The sequence below is a fragment of the Pimephales promelas genome, chromosome 24, assembly GCF_988280905.1.
Source record: "Pimephales promelas chromosome 24, fPimPro1.hap1.1, whole genome shotgun sequence".
NCBI lineage: Eukaryota > Metazoa > Chordata > Actinopteri > Cypriniformes > Leuciscidae > Pimephales > Pimephales promelas.
In genome coordinates, this window is record NC_142792.1 from 3,641,844 (window position 1) to 3,660,167 (window position 18,324).

At 40.4% G+C, this 18,324-nt stretch overlaps 1 protein-coding gene across 1 annotated transcript; it reads left to right on the forward strand.

Annotated features, from left to right (window-relative positions):
• The first annotated feature begins 3,511 nt into the window (after positions 1-3,511).
• On the forward strand, positions 3,512-10,435 carry ifrd1 (interferon-related developmental regulator 1). The gene is made up of 12 exons (XM_039667920.2): positions 3,512-3,718; positions 5,240-5,344; positions 5,451-5,529; positions 5,610-5,734; positions 5,843-6,000; positions 6,106-6,156; positions 8,210-8,388; positions 8,523-8,631; positions 9,403-9,537; positions 9,620-9,748; positions 9,828-9,923; positions 10,028-10,435. Exons 1-12 carry the CDS (start codon positions 3,688-3,690, stop codon positions 10,112-10,114), a joined length of 1,284 nt encoding a protein of 427 aa, XP_039523854.2. The 5' UTR covers positions 3,512-3,687; the 3' UTR covers positions 10,115-10,435.
• The last annotated feature ends 7,889 nt before the right edge of the window (positions 10,436-18,324 follow it).

Genomic DNA, 18,324 nt, shown 5'->3' on the forward strand with positions numbered 1-18,324 from the left:
ATAAAACATGAAGCATAAGAGAATAAAAATCTCACTGGCCTCTATTTTATTTCCTGAACGACAATAGCAGATTTGAAATCGAAATACCACACTCAAAAGTCAGGGTTCATTAATTACTGCACCTGCTTGATGTATTTTTATTTAGTGTATTAGGTTGTCCGAACATAATGTTGGAGAATGGGTTTGATTTTTGCTGGTAGAATCATATGGGGAGAAATTATGGACACATGAGGGAAAAAAAATATGAGATATAGGCCTATGACATGAGAAATATTTACTTGTCGACACTTTTTTTGAGTGTCGAAACTTCGAGTGAATGAAAAACATTTGTGATAAGCATTGAAACAAACTCTTTCCTCCCATCTCATATATTTTTTCCATCACAATTTAACAGCAGATGAATGAACAGAAAACAAAACATTTGCATAAAATAGTCATAGTCTTCATGTTTTAGATCAAACCCCTATATAAGGGTTTATTTTAAAGTTATAATAGTCTTTTCTTACCTCTTGTGCCATATATGACGACTTCTGAACAAGAAAAACTGTAGGATGGTAGTGCTTTGCTATTGGTTGATCTCCTGTGAGTGACAGGTTACTCCGCCCTCGCGCCAGTAAACGTGTCATCAGAGAAGCGACGAGATGTATTGGAAGAGGGAGGGGAAGATGTTTTGATTAATAATTACGAGTGCACATGAATTTAAAAAAAATAATAATAATCATTTATATTGCATTAAAATGAAGAACTATCACTGTTAATTTAATGGTGACTTTAATAAACATAAATCAATTGATACACCATGACCTTTCTGAAGCGATTTGACCATCCAGTGATGCAGCATGTTCAAATATTTAAAAGCACTTTGATATACAGTAATGTCGAAATATTCATTTGAAAAGGGCCTAAAAGCATGAAAAGATGATCATCAGCTCATTTGAAACACCTAACCTGTGCGTTTGTGTGAAACCTTCACACACCACTGAATTGGCAAACACCTCATGCAATCTGTTCTTTCCTTTCACCTCATGCTCATCATGTATTCTGGTAAGTAAGCATACCGGTTGGGTATATCATCTGTCAAATAATAAATATAGTAAAGAGCAATCAAAGCAATTGAAAATCTACATCACACGGCTTTTGAACATCATTTTAAAAAGAAAAAGACCATAATTGCTGCTAAAATATCAAACAAGCAGAAAAAAGCAATGTTTCTTTAGTTTTAATAATACAAATATACAATTAACGGAAAGTACTTGCATTGTAAATAGCCTATTGCATTAGCACGCTGAGATGCCTTCAAGTACACCTGACTTAAAAAGATTTTAAAGAACATAAAAAAGCACATCAAGCAGCTTGTTGAGTTACGGAGCCATCTTTTGATTTCTATCAGCAGTGTGTTATTCACTGACCCCCTGCGCAACCCCTCAGGGTGTGTTATCAATTATTCAACAGAGTTTACATATGGGATGAATATATATTTAGACCCAACACCCATTCATAACTAATTTCAGTTCCTCTCTGTACTTGTGAACTAACAAAAATGTATTGTGAGAACGTTTTGTTAACTTGCATGTTTCTGAACGTTCACTGTCTTGGTTAATGCAAATGTTGAGGAAACATACCATTTTATCATTATGGGGACGTTACTTTTGAATGAACATCCTCAAAAAGAGCATATTAATATAAAAAATGTCAGATGAACCTCCATGAACGACGTATAAATAACATTTTTGTGCTCATGTTTTGAGAACATAATTAACAAAATTGAATGATTATTCTAATAGTGTTAGAAGAAGAATGTATGTTTATAATCCTATATAAGTATAATTATTTTAAAATATAAACCTTTTACACAATGTTAATCTAAATCCCAGGCAGTCTAAAGGTCAGGAAAAGCAATATCAATATTCTCTTTGGGTCGGCTTTTTCAAATAATGGGATTGGGTTCAATATTTGATTTGACTGATCTTGAATCATCAAAAGAATCCCTTTATACATAATGCAACAATATCAGATCACTGGAAACTGTTATTGTGTGCAATTATTTTGAAAGAGCACCCTCTAGTGTCCTTTCTTTGAGTCCCCATTAAAGTCCCCATGTAATCAAAAATCAAGTTGGCTTTTAGTATGAATATAGTGTGCTCCAAAACAATGACAGAATTCACATTTAGAAGATATAAGCATTCAGAGCTTATAGTCTCACTTTCACAGATATGAATAAATGATTTTGATGACATCACACTGCACTTCAGCTTCTCAACAGATTTTCTGTCCAATCAAATGCTCTCGAGAATCTGAAGCTCCGCCCCCTACATAATAAGTAGATTTGAAGCTGCGGCTGAAATCGGTCACTTCTTGGGCAAGGAAATGTAAAACACTAATATAATATATTTCATATTTTTAAAGTCAGAATGAAACCGAAGTTGCAATAGTCTTTTCTTCACTATATTGTGATATAGTGTGTAACAATACATTTTTTTAGGGCGGGACTTGGATTTTGTTCATCGGAATTGATTGGATCATTGGATCCGTGTGGTTTGCTATTGGTCGATCTCATATGAGTGACAGGTTGTCCCACCCTCGTGCCAGTACACGTGTCATTAGAGAAAAAAAGAGATGTTACCGCAAGAGGGAGGGGGAGTTATTTTGATTAAAGATAATGATGATGCACATAGTTTAATCATTTATAATAAAACAGCAAAATACCATAAGAAATAGGAATTGTCTATTTCAAGCTGAATTAATGATTTATCTTAACAAGGCTTTAGACATGCAGCAGGTCACAGTGCTTTTGCCAGCCAACTGGTCAAAATGTCAGAGTTGCCTTGAACCTGTTGCACTGATAACCCACGTGCAGAAAAACAGCACAATCTACACTTGCATTATCCGTTGCACGTGGTTAGAGGAGTGTTTACTGATGAAAACTACCTTGTTCAATCAATCAGTATTCATTTTCTTCATGACTTTTATCTTGTAAGACTTTCATCACATGCACTACAGAAATGTTATACTCAGATGTTTCTTCAACTATGGGTCCTGTGAGCTTTATAACATAAACTCTTAAAGACATATTTTACACTCTCATTAAGTTAATCAAATTCAAAATCAACTGTATATTTGATTTGTCTGGTAAATCTATTTTTTATAGTCTATAAAATGTGAAATAGTCGATATACATGCATCAATTAATCAGGATTTATCGATTGGATTTGGAACAAGGTAAAAACAACAAAATCAGTTTAAAAAAAAAATACAACTGAAGACATATATATAATTATAATCCGCCATTACATGTGTTGTATTATTTGTAACGTGCACACGTGAACCCGCATGAGGACGTGACAGCACAAACCAACCAATACAAACCAGGCGGAAGTCTGTCAAGGTGAGGACGTCGGCGTATACTGTAATGTGATTGGTCCTACTGTATCCAGGTCCAAGTGAGGTAACGCCTTTTTAGGCACGTCACAACTGGTCGTATAAAAGTGCTCCGCGGCAGCGCGCTGACGCAGCCCTACTTTGTCAGGGAAAATGTATCACTCGCGCTCCAAGTGTAACACCGGAATCGCTTTTAATTCTTTCCTTTTCACTGTGCCACTGGAATATACTCAACTGAAAAGACATTATAGTAAAAACTGGTCGTGTATTGGTTGATTTTTAAGCTGCGGAACTACTAATTTAAGCAAGATGCCACGGGCCAAGAAAAGGAGCGGCAGAGGTAAGTCTGGGAAGGTCTGCAAATGACCGGTTGTTTTTTGTGGCCTACTGCGCGAAAAGGATGTTGGGATTTGTAGTTCTTTACGCGGCGAATCGCAATGAAATCGGAGGACGGGAACTACAATTTCCATGACTACACAGCTGGTTTGGTTGACAGCCAGGAGTGTCTTTCTTTTGACACAAACAAAAGAATAATACAAAGTGTGAGCCATGGACGATCGAAAATGTACGTTTGTGGTGTTTTTAAATATGATGTGTGTTTTTTTTAAGGTAATGTTTAGTTTTAAATAATTGGGTTTCTATAAACCGCTTGTCATATTAATGCCATTTATCAAACGACGAAAAACGGATGGAATTAAGATTATAGTTATACGGTATACACTATGATTAATTAATAACCAAATAATCTAATCCGGTGATTCAACTCAAAATATGATTGATTGTGCTTAAGATTAATAAATAAATTGAATTGATATTTGTTATGAAATGTCAAATAGGAAAACGCTTCTGAAATGGTTTTCATTGTCAGATGTCAGTGTGTGTTTGAGGTTATTTCAGGCCATGCTGTCACACTTATATAACAGAGGCCTGTTTTGGGACCAAATAGAGAACAGGAAGAAGAAACCAGGAACACAAAGCCCAAATTTTTCAGCTGTGGACTAGACGTGTAAATCTAATCAGTCCATAGTCTGTTATTACATGTTCTCAGTCCATCTGCTCGCTGGTTTTGCACAAACCTTTGAGAAAAAGAGAGAGACTGTGTTCTGGCACCCTGCTGTTCTCCTTCACACCATACCACACGTTTTTCTGTCTCTATACCCACTGTACTCTTCTATATCTGCTAAACATATTTACTTTTGTCTGAGAAATCTCACACAGGGGCTGTTTTGTTTACATAAGTGTCCTCTGACCTTGCCCAACAACAGTACGAGACACTTTGTACCTGCTGCAGATATCTGCATTTTCCAGGAAGGATGCCAAATTCACTATACACATTGAAAGACTTGATGGTTCTTTAAGGTCAAAGTGACCTCCACCCACAACATATTACCACCTGAAATTATTTGGAAAACAAACTTCTCTGTAAGTGCCATTACAGGGTTGGTCAGCATTTAGGGCTAAAATGAGAAAGAAAAATTACATTAATAAGTCATCCTTTTCATAGTGAGTAATTAGTACAGTAATCTAATTACACTGTCTACGATGTAATTAGTAGCTAGTAATTAATTACGTTTTTTAAAGTAAAACCCAAAACTGTGATATATACTCTAATAGTCTATACTCTAATATTCTGTTTAGATTACTCTGCTCTGCATAAAGTCCCATCAAATCCCTGGGCCTACAGAATACAGTGCATAAATAAATGATTCCTCATCATTTAAGTCTGACTGTATCTGTTTTATTGGCACATTTTTAGCATTAATCTGAAACCGTCACTATGTAATGCATCTATGCAAAGGGGTTGTTATTAAAGAATGAGGGGGCGTCAACAAATGTTAAAGTTTGCTGTCTGTTTTTGCAGGGGGACAACAGGGAAATGTCCAGCCGTTCAGTGATGAAGACTCTTCTATCGAGACCCTCAGTCACTGCAGCAGCCTCAGTGAAAGAACCAGTGCAGCAGAGGAAGGCATGTATTTACAGTCTCCTTAGATTTCTGCATTGGCTCTTGTGGGCTTTGTGTGGCATGATATTAGAGATGAACATTTATGCTTATCACTCATCCTATTTGACAGCTGGTGAAAGTGAAGAAATGGCTCAAGAGGACTTCCAGTACAAACTGAAGGTGTACATTGACAGCACAGTGGATAAGAGGTTTGTGTTCTTTCAGATTTCAGAATAAAACTTGTAGTTGCTCCTGCGGTCTGAACTGGGTAATTATGTTCCCCTTCTAGTGCCAAGACCAGACAAGGTGCCCTTGATGGACTAAAAACTGCCATGGCAACCAAAATCCTCTACGAGTTCATTTCTGAGAGAAGGATGACCATCACGGATGGCATTGAGCGCTGCTTGAAGAAAGGTTGGTTTCATTTGGGATTTTGAATAATTGGAAATAAACCGTTTTCTTCAGATGTTGCCATGACATCAGTGCTGAAAGTTGAGCTGGCTGTTTGCGTCTGCAAACCAGGTAAAGGAGTGGAGCAGTGCGCCGCAGCCTCGCTGGCGTGTCTCCTGTGCATCCAGCTGGGTTCTGGGATTGAGAGCGAAGAGGTTTTTAAAACTCTTAAACCTGTATTTAAGACTATCCTCAATGATGGAGCTGCTAACATCCAAGCCAGACAAGCGGTAAACAGTCGTGTTCCTCTACTGCGCCTTTATAGGAAATAAAATGATTCTGCAATCCAGAAAATTTGACTGTAACAATCTGTCGATCTTGACTTTGTGTTCCAGTGTGCAACAAGTCTAGGCCTCTGCACTCTTGTAGCAGAAGATGATATCATGGTAAGCGTTCGAATGCAAGTTGGTAATAAAAGCCTTAGGGCATATTTACACTGAAACTTTTTTATTTTAGGTTTAGGGGTGGGGTTAGGGATTAGGGGGTGGAGATGGGTAGGGTTAGGGATCAGGGGGCCGAGATGTGTAGTGTTAGGGATCAGGGGGCCGAGATGTGTAGAGTTAGGGATCAGGGGGCGGAGATGTTTAGGGTTAGGGATCAGGGGGCGGAGATGTGTAGGGTTAGGGATCAGGGGGTGGAGATGGGTAGGATAAGGGGTGGGGTTAGGGATCAGGGGGCGGAGATGTGTAGGGTTAGGGATCAGGGGGCGGAGATGTGTAGGGTTAGGGATCAGGGAGTGGAGATGGGTAGGATAAGGGGTGGGGTTAGAGATCAGGGAGCGGAGATGTGTAGGGTTAGGGATCAGGGGGCGGATATGGGTAGGGTTAGGGATCAGGGGGTGGAGATGGGTAGGATAAGGGGTGGGGTTAGGGATCAGGGGGCGGAGATGTGTAGGGTTAGGGATCAGGGGGTGGAGATGGGTAGGATAAGGGGTGGGGTTAGGGATTAGGGGGCGGAGATGTGTAGAGTTAGGGATCAGGGGGTGGAGATGGGTAGGATAAGGGGTGGGGTTAGGGATCAGGGGGCGGAGATGTGTAGGGTTAGGGATCAGGGGGTGGAGATGTGTGGGGTTAGGGATTAGGGGGCGGAGATGTGTAGGGTTGGAGATCAGGGGGTGGAGATGTGTAGGGTTAGGGATCAGGGGGCGGAGATGTGTAGGGTTAGGGATCAGGGGGCGGAGATGTGTAGAGTTAGGGATCAGGGGGTGGAGATGGGTAGGATAAGGGGTGGGGTTAGGGATTAGGGGGCGGAGATGTGTAGGGTTGGAGATCAGGGGGCGGAGATGTGTAGGGTTAGGGATCAGGGGGTGGAGATGTGTGGGGTTAGGGATTAGGGGGTGGAGATGTGTGGGGTTAGGGATTAGGGGGCGGAGATGTGTAGGGTTGGAGATCAGGGGGTGGAGATGTGTAGGGTTAGGGATCAGGGGGCGGAGATGTGTAGGGTTAGGGATCAGGGGGCGGAGATGTGTAGAGTTAGGGATCAGGGGGTGGAGATGGGTAGGGAAAAGGGGTGGGGTTAGGGATTAGGGGGCGGAGATGTGTAGGGTTGGAGATCAGGGGGCGGAGATGTGTAGGGTTAGGGATCAGGGGGCGGAGATGTGTAGGGTTAGGGATCAGGGGGCGGAGATGTGTAGGGTTAGGGATCAGGGGGTGGAGATGGGTAGGATAAGGGGTGGGGTTAGGGATCAGGGGGCGGAGATGTGTAGGTTTAGGGATCAGGGGGCGGAGATGTTTAGGGTTAGGGATCAGGGGGCGGAGATGTGTAGGGTTAGGGATCAGGGGGTGGAGATGGGTAGGGATTAGGGATCAGGGGGTGGAGATGGGTTGGATAAGGGGTGGGGTTAGGGATCAGGGGGCCGAGATGTGTAGGGTTGGAGATCAGGGGGCGGAGATGTGTAGGGTTAGGGATCAGGGGGCGGAGATGTGTAGGGTTAGGGATCAGGGGGCGGAGATGTTTAAGGTTAGGGATTAGGGATCAGGGGGTGGAGATGGGTAGGATAAGGGGTGGGGTTAGGGATCAGGGGGCCGAGATGTATAGGGTTAGGGATCAGGGGGCGGAGATGGATAGCTATTAGGTATAAGGTGGGAGGAGTTAGATTTGAATCCAACTCCTCCCCATGGATTTCGTGTTTTGAAGTGAGGACATCTCCATACACAGTGAACATTAATGGCGACAATGTCTGTTAATAATATGAATATAAAATATTGTGAAAACAGATATTGAATTAGTGAGCTGAATTTGAGAACCACATCATTTGTGAACTATTAAAGTATTAAGGCAATACTTTTCATTCATCTGGTTGACCACTCCTGATACATTTCATTCAGGAATCTGATTAATTTTAGTTTGTTGATTTAATGATCAAGTGGTTCTGGAGTAAACCGTAAACATGTTGAAGGGTTTCACAATTGACTCAAAGCTGATGGTTGTCACCTCCAGGATGTGTATGCCACTATGGAGTGTTTTGAGAGCCTCTTCACCCACTCGTACGTCAGAGAAGATGGAAGCAGACCTTCTGTGAATCCTCAGACCACACAGCTCCACACGAATGCTCTCTTGTCCTGGGCTCTACTGCTGACCATCTGCACCAGCAGCCACATCAGAGACATTGCACGAAAGTAAGTGCAGGAAAACACCGTTTTATGCCTTAGCTCCTTCATGGTACTGGTCTTTCAGGGGACTTTGGGACCTACAACTATGATACAACCTCCTTCCAGGTTTATTCTAACAAGCATATACTACTGTTTTTCAGACATCTAGCTAAACTTCCACGTCTGTTGGAGAATGACGATGTCAACATGAGGATTGCTGCTGGGGAGACCATCGCCCTCCTGTTTGAGCTCATCAGAGATGTCGACCCTGTAAGTTGTGTAATTATTTAATTAATTGGATTTATTTAAATAATAGAAATAATATTAATTTACATTTAAAAATTTATATACTATTTTATTAGGGGTGTCACGGTTTGGTTTGTATCATGGTTTTAGGCTCACAGAGTCGGTACAGTTCGGTATGTGCTATGTTCAGGAACAAAAGGACTACTGTTGAATAAAACTCAAGAAAAAAAGAACAAATAATCACTACAAAACTAAAAGTAATAGCACAAATACATACAACAAGCAAAAATACAAACAAGTCCAACGGTAGTTTTCAGGTATAAAAAATTGAATAAAGTTATCAAATAATATTGCATATAATCTTCACTGTATAAGTTAAATGGATTAATTCTTAAAATTACAAAATGTATTCATTCAAGAGCAATGAGTGCTTTTTTGGTCTTTTGTTGTTTGATTAACATTAAAAACAGGCTGCATCAGGAATATTAGGCTGCTGTCACATTAAGACACAATGCCCAGATCCAATATACTGATACCGTTTACGTTCACTTAAGACATAATTGACTGTTTACTGTGATACTCTGACAAAGTTGCACAAATTATGCGAATATGGCATTTAAACGTAAGAAGACTTAAGAGAACTCAATTTAGTATTAACTCGGATAACTTCTCACGCAGCGTGCGTATATTAATTAATGTAACGTATTCAATTAATACATTTGTATAATTGACTTGTTTTAATAGTTCATTGAATGTAAATAATTTGCAAATGACTAATTTCCTTTACCTTCACAGGAGTTTGATCATGACGACTGGGAGTCGTTGTGTGTGAAGCTGAATGCATTAGCCACTGACTGCAACAAACATCGAGCCAAGAATGATAAGAGGAAGCAAAGATCTGTCTTTAGAGATGTCCTCAAGGCAGTAGAGGTGAGACGGGAACTGAATAATTGACAGGAGACTCGTGGGTGCTGTGATTCAGACTCTGACGTCTCTTCTGTGTCGGGAACAGGAAGGGGATTTTCAGAGCGAGACGATCCGCTTCGGCACAGAGCGTATGGTCATCGACAGCTGGGTGAGGAAGAGGACTTATGACACCTTCAGAGAGTTTGTAGGCTCCGGGATGAACTACCATCTACAGGTAAAGCTCTCAGATGTTGAGAATACATCCAGAAAGGGAATCTTCAAAGTATTTTAGAGGTGTAATTTTCTGACCGCAGGCCAACGAGTTCATAAGAGATGTGTTTGAACTGGGACCACCGATGTTGATCGATTCTGCCGCTCTGAAAGCCATGAAGAGCTCCAGACTGGAGAGAGTAAGCAAGCGGTTTCTTTTCCACATGTGGTTGTTTTACACTGCACTGCGTTTTAAGATTTACTTATGTAAATTCTATGACTTTTTATCTATTTATTTTTATAGCACCTCTACAATGCAGCAGCGTTTAAAGCTCGAACCAAGGCCAGGAACAAGTTTCGGGACAAAAGGGTGGATGTTGGCGAGTTTTAGGAAGTTTTGTAAAGCACATCACATTTTTTTCTTCTTTCATTTAAGTGTTTCTATTCTTCACATTCCTAACATAGTCTTTTATACATATATATATATATACATTTAAATGTTAATATTTGCTATCCATATATTCACTAAGTCATCCTAGACTCTAATGTATGTCTGTATTTAAGTGGTGTTTGGTTCACTAACGCTTTTATGTACTTGTAGGTTATGTATTGTACAGTATTTATGACTCTTTTGTGTCTGTACTGTAGTTGCAGGACTGTGCATTAAAAACACAAAAAGATGAATAAAGTTAGATGAAGTTGATTTCCCCTATTCAAAAGTCCTGGTTTGTTTTCTTCAGTATGTGACGTTATGACAGATGTCTCGTTTTAATAAGACGAGACACCTTGAACTCTCACAGAAGTGGTTCAATTAGACATCCTGAACCTCCTATGCCCTTTCTGCTGTCGGTTTGCTTCATTCACAGTTGTCATGGACACCGATCCACTCAAGCTGATATAACCAGTCGATGTTTTGTAAGAATAAATGTCAGCACAACATGACAAGCTGACATGGACATGAGGTATTGCTGCGTTTCACGCCATGTCGTAATTACCGACAACAAGTGACGTTTATATCCGGAGCTGTTCACATCCTTGGACTGGAAAGTGTTTCTTTGGCAACATTATCAATGCCTAAATGAATCTGCAGAGGTCAGGTGGTACAAGTTGGAGCTATAATCAGAAAATTCCCATTTTATAAGCTGTAGGTACGAGTTCTACGAATGCTTTATCAAAATGTATAAAATGTTATTATTTCTTGTGCCTCAATTGTATGTGGCCACTCATAAAGACATGGCTTTTATTTTAAGGTGGATAGCCACTTCGTACCAATGTCGTTCCACCGAAAAAAAGAAAATTATACAGGCTTGGAACGACATGAGGATGAGAACATTTCTGGGTGGACTATCTATTTAATTCAAAAACATTTTTATCTTTCTTGTTTCATTTAGTCTCCATTCGTCTGTGGATGTTGGGGTGCACAAAGACTGCTTTGGTTTCCAAACACAGCACACACTGCCTTGTTGATCTGTTATTTTTCGTGGTAATGCACAGTTTGCTCTTAACCATTGTTATATTGTGTAAAATTGTATTATAAGATGGTTCTGCAGTATGTAAGTTCACTTAAAACTTCATATGAAAAGGTATAATTTTTTTTAAAATACCTGATCGGCAAATTCTTGCCCCAGGTCAGTCAAAATTCGTTTGGGAGCCCTAAAGTGAACTTAAGGATGCTCCATATTTTTACCTGTTTTGGCTGGAATGGGATATGCTTCACTCCATTTGATGAAATAATCCACCAGGACACAAATGTACCGGTTGCCAGATGTAGTCAGGGCAACTTTTCCAAGTATGTCCACCCTAATTAGCTCAAATTGCTGTTTCATCTTAATAAAGAACAAACAGCAGTTAAAACAACTCACAAATCCATCCATCCATCATTAAAACATGGTCACAAAACAGATTTACTCATCTACGTGACTTAAAGGGAAAGTTCACCCAAAAATGAAAATTGTATCAGTATTTACTCACCCTCATGTTGTTCCAATCACGCAAGACCTTCGTTCATCTTCGGAACATGAATTAAGATATTTTTGATGAAATCTGAGAGCTGGATCGCTCCTCCATACAAGTCCATAGGCTTCTTGAGGGACTGAAACTTGTTGACCTCTGAAAAGTTATTAAAGACATTGTTAAAATAGTTCAAGTGACTACAGTGATTCAATCTTAAAGGAGTAGTTCACTTTTTAAAAAAAAAACTTTTGCTGATAATTTACTCACCCCCATGTCATCCAAGATGTCCATGTCTTTCTTTCTTCAGTTGAAAAGAAATTAAGGTTTTTGATGAAAACATTCCAGGATTTTTCTCCACACTTTACTGGTAACCAAACGGTTCAAGGTCCAAAAGACAGTTTCGGTGCAAACTGTTCAAAGGGCTTTCAACGATCCCAGACGATGAATAAGGGTCTTATCAAGCAAAACGATCAAAAATAATAAAGTTTTAGTTTTATAAGCTCAAATGCTCGCCTTGCTCTGTTCTGTGATGCGCGTTCGTGACTCTCCTGTTCATCAAAATAAACAAATCTTTTTCGGAGTCAATTCATTCATATTGTTCATTAAATGACTCGGAAAAAAAGATTCGTTCTGCATCTCTGTTGCAGCTGGCGATGTGGCGCTCTGTAACTTTCATAAATCAGATCAAATGTTGCCTGACACAACTACTATTCTCCGGTCTGCTTCCTGTTGTCACCGTCCTCACGTTTCAGGCCGAGCAGCATGAAAAATTAATGCGTAGATAAGAGTTATTTTGTCACAGAGGGCGCACTGCACATGAAAACAGCATCTTCACACACGTTTTTCACAGACTTTCAATCTCTGATCTCTGTAAACACCCCCACCACCCCCACTCAATTCAAGTTTCTCCCAGGTCTTTTTTTCCAGGTTTTGAATAAATAAGGTGCAGGGAGCTTCTGTGACCCACATATATCATGTCCTGGTGGCACAGCGGTGGCCTCGTGTTTATGTGCGACATTCACTGTTGTATAATTAGCTTCCTTTGGCCTCAAAACTCAGAAAGTAGCAGCAGAACGGAGGTTTGGACTGGGTCAGTGTGAGAATGAACTCAGAATGATCTTTTCAATGACATGCCAATGTTATGGAAATCATTCAATGACGTGCCAACATTAGATCTCTGACTTCAAGTCAGCAAAATGCACATGAATCCACAGATCATTGACTCAAGACAACATTGTAACACACACATTAACATGTGTGTGTGTGTGTATATATATATATAAATTATATAAACAAATCAGGCTAAACCAATTCAAACACGGTATACAAATCAATCATTCCAGCAGTTTTTACATCATTAACAGTCGGTATAATATGGTTCAAGGGGAACAATTTGATGTTTTCGGGTATGTTTGAATCCTCTCGTTCAACTTATTCTACAAAATGTTATGTTCATCATCACCAGATGAAAAGAAAAACCTGGCATAACACTGTGGTGTATGCATGCATGCATGTATGCGTTTATTTATTTATTTATATATATATTTAAAAAGCAATACAACGTTTTTATTTTTTGATAAACAGTTACCTGTAGTGACGGAAGTCTTCCAGCAGATGGCAGTTGTTCACTGTTGGGAATGTAAGTCCATCATCTTAATGAGGTTACATCATTAATCATCCAACTTACACATTCACATAGCAACTCATTTCCATTAATACGTGACATCACCTAATATTTAGTGGAGCTGTGAGTGATTTAAAGAAAATCACACACTTTACCTCACTGATATCACTAAAAAAGGTGCACACAACTTTTGTCATGAACGTAAACTGCAGAAAATGTAGGGAAAAAAATGATTATGGTCTAATTATGTGGCTTGCAACACCTTTGTCAACATTTATAAAATATAATTTTCCCTCTGTGAAGATTTAAATCATGAACCACTAAACCCCCCCACCACCCCAACACACACTTACCAAGAAAATTACCACGTTTAGCTTCACGCGGAAGGCTCGAATGTTGCATTTCACGATCATTAATATTAATCATTTGTGTATTAGCAAAATGCCAGCATGTGCTAGTATTTTTTCTTTTCTTTTTCTCCAGCCAGGCACAGATGTTTGGTGACTCCTCCAACATGTTAGTCACACACAGAACAGTCCTATTTAAACACTCCTGTGGTCAACGGTCAGCCTCCTACCAAAACACACACACGATGTTCAGTGTGGCCAAAAACCCACATTCGAGGTGGAAGCCGGTGCCACACGATCTCGTGATGGAGGCTGGTGACACATTCGGACGCCCACAGGGTTTGACAACTGTTTACCGGGCCGTGCCAAGCGGGGTAATGCTGGGGTTCATGGAAAGACACCTGTTCGCGAGCAGCACGAGCCAGCCGCACCTTGGCACAGTAACAGCGGGAGCAGCGGGTGTGCACTTTAGCTCCTCTATTCAAGCAAAGATCACTATATTATGCCGTGTTGCCATCAGTGTTGCCATCTATTTTCAAAGGAAAGTAGCTAAGGCCTTCCCTAAAAGTCTCTAAATGTCGCTAGATGACGCCATACGTCAATTAGCATATTAATGACGTCATCACGATGTACTTGCATTCTGTCAGCGTAGTGCGTTTTTCTCTCTAAATAAATGCTCTACTTAAAGGAGTAGTTCACTTTAAAAAAAAAAAAAAAACTTTTGCTGATAATTTACTCACCCCCATGTCATCCAAGATGTCCACGTCTTTCTTTCTTCAGTCGAAAAGAAATTAAGGTTTTTGATGAAAACATTCCAGGATTTTTCTCCATATAATGGACTTCAATGGGAACCAAACGGTTCAAAGTCCAAATGAGAGTTTCAGTGCTGCTTCAAAGGGCTTTAAACGACACCAGACGATGAATAAGGGTCTTATCAAGCGAAACGATCGCTCATTTAAAAAAAAAAAATGTGAGTTTTATACGCTCAAATGGTCGCCTTGCTCTGTTTTGTGATGCATGTTTGTGACTCTCCTATTCGAACTCGTTCATCAAAATGAACAAATCTTTTCCCAAGTCAACTGGTTCATTTTGTTCATTGGCACGAAAAAAGACTCAATCATTTTGATAAACGAGTTCAAACAGGAGAGTCACATCTTCGAGGAACCACCAATGCCAGTAAAGAACCTTTATTTTTAAGAGTATAAAAATCTATGTAGAAAGACAAGCAATATGTTGAGGACTGAAAACAATTCAGACTGTCCTGTTACAACAGATACATACAGCAGAATGAAATGTAGGTTACGGGGCTGTGGGAGCAGATTTCTGTTCATCCATGGTCAGCTCAAAAGAGTAATCATGAGGAAATAGCACAGGGAATTATGGGAGAAAGGCGAGAGGACAGGAACTTCAGCACAGGCGCCCAGCTGGCTTCTGAGATGTGTGTGTGTGATTACATTACATTACATTGTGGGGACCAGGCAGCGGTCCCCATGGGGAAATGGATTAATAAACATACTAAATGATCATTTTTTTGGAAAATGTAAAAATGTGATGGGTAGGTTTAGAGGTGGATTTAGTGTAGGGGATTGAAAATATAGTGTGTACAGTATAAAAACCTTTACGCATATGGAGAGTCCAGACAAAGATAATGAAACGGCGTGCATGTGTTTATATGAATCAGTTCCTGACTCTGCCTGTGATCTTCTGTGTTTGTTAAGGATGTGTGTGCCCACTATTGGCTGCTCAGTAGGATGATTAAAGCACACTTGTCCGTGGTCTGGGGGTTGTTGCCAGGGCTCTAAAGGAGAACGCGAGCTGATTGGCTCCCTCAAATGACTGAGGATTCCAAACTAGTCACATTAACTCAGCAAGCAGCCCGACCCGAGTGCACATCTTAGTCAACAACTCTCACAAAAATCCATAAAAATCAATTCCGCGGTTCACGTTAATTGATTCCTTTTAAGGTTCCCTTTCATTTTCAAAGAGATCGTCAAGACCAAAGTGGCATGGATTGCAGACGGCTCCTCTTCTCGGTGACTAGACGGAAGCCGCATTAAAATGCGCACAGTGTTTTGCAGAGGTATAAACCCAGAGACGTTAAAAGAGCAGAGGACGATTTAAGATGAGCCGAGATTGAGAGAACTTTGGAGGCTTTAGGGATGATAGAAGGTCAAAGATACCAGCGTTTTGGATTAACGTTTTCACTGCTCAATTTTTCTACTCTGTCACCCTCTAAAATATTCTAATACCACTGATAACCTCTTTACAACACCTCCCAGAAAAAAAGACGCCCGCTCAAACAAGGACGGCAATTACTGCCAGTCATGATTTCATGCATCTCTCGTCCGTTTTATTATGCACTAAGGCTTCAAAAGTATCCCGTCGTCAGCCTTTTACAGCTGTAGTAAATACGCTGGCATTATTTATTGGGCGGCTGAGTTTTTCCATCAGGCCTGGATGTTGCTTTTGTGCTCGTGAGGCAGGGCTAGAAATAAAAAGAGGGAAAACTGCCACTGAATTCAAAATTATACAGGGGCAAATATTAATAATAATAATTCAACATTCATATAGTGCTCTTTCTGGGATCTCAAAGCGATTCACAAATGGAAGGGGGAATCTCCTCAACCACCACAAATGTGCAGTATCCACCTGTCCTGGATGATGCGACGGCAGCCATATTGCACCAGAACGCCCACCACACACAAGCTTACTGGTGGACAGGAGACAGTGACACAGCCAATCAGTATATCAGGATGATTAGGAGGCCATGGGGCAAATTTGGCCAGAATGCCGGGGTTACACCCCTACTCTTTTTCAAAGGACTTCCTAGGATTTTTAATGACCACAAAGAGTCACTCAAGACCTCGAAGGACGGTGTTCTTTGACAGTTTAATGTCCCTGTCACTTTGGGCCGTTAGGACCCACACAGACCACAGGGTGAGCGCCCCCTGCTGGCCTCACTAACACCTCTTCCAGGAGCAACCTGGTTTTCCCAGAAGCGCTTCCATCCAGGTACTGACCAGGCTCAACCCTGCTTAGCCTCAGTGGGCAACCAGGGTGATATGGCTGCTGATAATGTCCATTTTGACTGAAATATTTGATTTCTCTTCAAGAAAATGCACAACCATCTTTAGGGCTTACGGAGAATGGACTGAAAAAAAGAAAATGCCTTGTTGATCCCAGAGGTCAGAAGAGAATGGCCAGACTGGTTCAAGCTGAAGAAAGAACTCAGTTACTCAAATAACCATTTGTTACAACTGAGGTCTGCAGAAGAGCATCTTTGAATTCACAACACATCGAATCTTTAAGGTATACTCCACTTTTTTTGGAAATAGGCTTATTTTACAACTCCCTCAGAGTTAAACAGTTGAGTTTTTGAATCCATTCAGCCGATTTTCTGATATTTATAAGAATATCAGTAACCAGACAGTTTCTGGTCCCATTGACTTCCATAGTATATATTTTTTCCTACTATGGAAGGAAGTCAATGAGACCAGACCAAACCTTGTTGAATCTGTGCCATGAAGAATTAAGGCCGTTCTGAAGACAAAATGGGGTCCAACCTGATACTAGCAAGAAGTACCTAATAAAGTGGCCAGTGAGTGAATCAAATTTCATCACAAAAAGGCATAAAAGCATCAAAATGCCTTCATAAACACTCCTGAGAATTAAATCCAAGTGTTGCCTGTTTTATTTTGTCTGGGAGAAATGGGAGGGTTAGTTTGAAGGGCTGAGGGTGTTTAGCGTGTCCTTAGCAGCCCTCTGAATGCTTCAGTGCAGATATTGCATGTTTTCCTCTCTCGGCATGTCTATATCTTGCTCTTCCCCTCTCCCTCGCTTTTTCCTTCTCAGTCTTACTTCTTTTTCATGTCCTGTTCCACAAACAATCCTTTCAACTTGATTATTCCTTCCGTGGAAATGCCACGGTGCTGTGATATTTATAATAAAAACCAGTGCAACGACCAGCAGGTACACCTGCGCAAGACAACGGTCTTGTCAGGCAAATGTGTGTTTCTTCACAGTTGATGGACAAGCAACAAATGAAAATCTAATAGATAATGCCAAAGGCTGGCACCGAAAACATAAAAATGGTAATCACATTTCAGACGAATCCTGCCAGGCCATGCATATCAAATCAGCCCCACCTATGAAGAACATCCGATCTAATGCTAATCTACCTAGTTTCATGCACACTTGTATGACAGACTACACCAAACACATGCTTATACATGTGTTTGCATCCATTTGTGAGTGTGATAGCAGTATATTTGGACGATTATTAAAAGACCTTCCTTGTGAGTGACGAGAAGCTCATTATCATCTAATAGCTTCTGGGAATAGCATCAGGGAGTCTAAATTAAGCTCTCTCATGATCAGGCAGAAAAATCCTCCAATAGTCTTCGACACTCAGTCTGGACAAATTTCTATTGCAAAATAAATAAGTACTTAAATAAATGCACAAAAAAAAAACTACATTATGGCATTCTGAATTCAAAAAACCATAATATTCCAATATACATTTCACCTAACACAGGCAAACAGGATCCAAACGGCTGAGAATAAATCAGCAACATTGTGCATCTAATTCATCTGCCGTCCCTCCTGAGCAAAACATCATACCCCGTAGACAATATCTTGTGACTCAGGCATAAATCACAACGCATAATCTCATTATGG

What these genes read in the sequence shown, in the direction of transcription:
- ifrd1 (XM_039667920.2), top strand. Translation starts at nt 3,688, where the DNA reads ATGCCACGGGCCAAGAAAAGGAGCGGCAGAG. An exon ending in AACCAGTGCAGCAGAGGAAG is followed by an intron (nt 5,345 to 5,450) that starts GCATGTATTTAC and finishes CCTATTTGACAG; the next exon opens with CTGGTGAAAGTGAAGAAATG. An exon ending in ATCAGAGACATTGCACGAAA is followed by an intron (nt 8,389 to 8,522) that starts GTAAGTGCAGGA and finishes ACTGTTTTTCAG; the next exon opens with ACATCTAGCTAAACTTCCAC.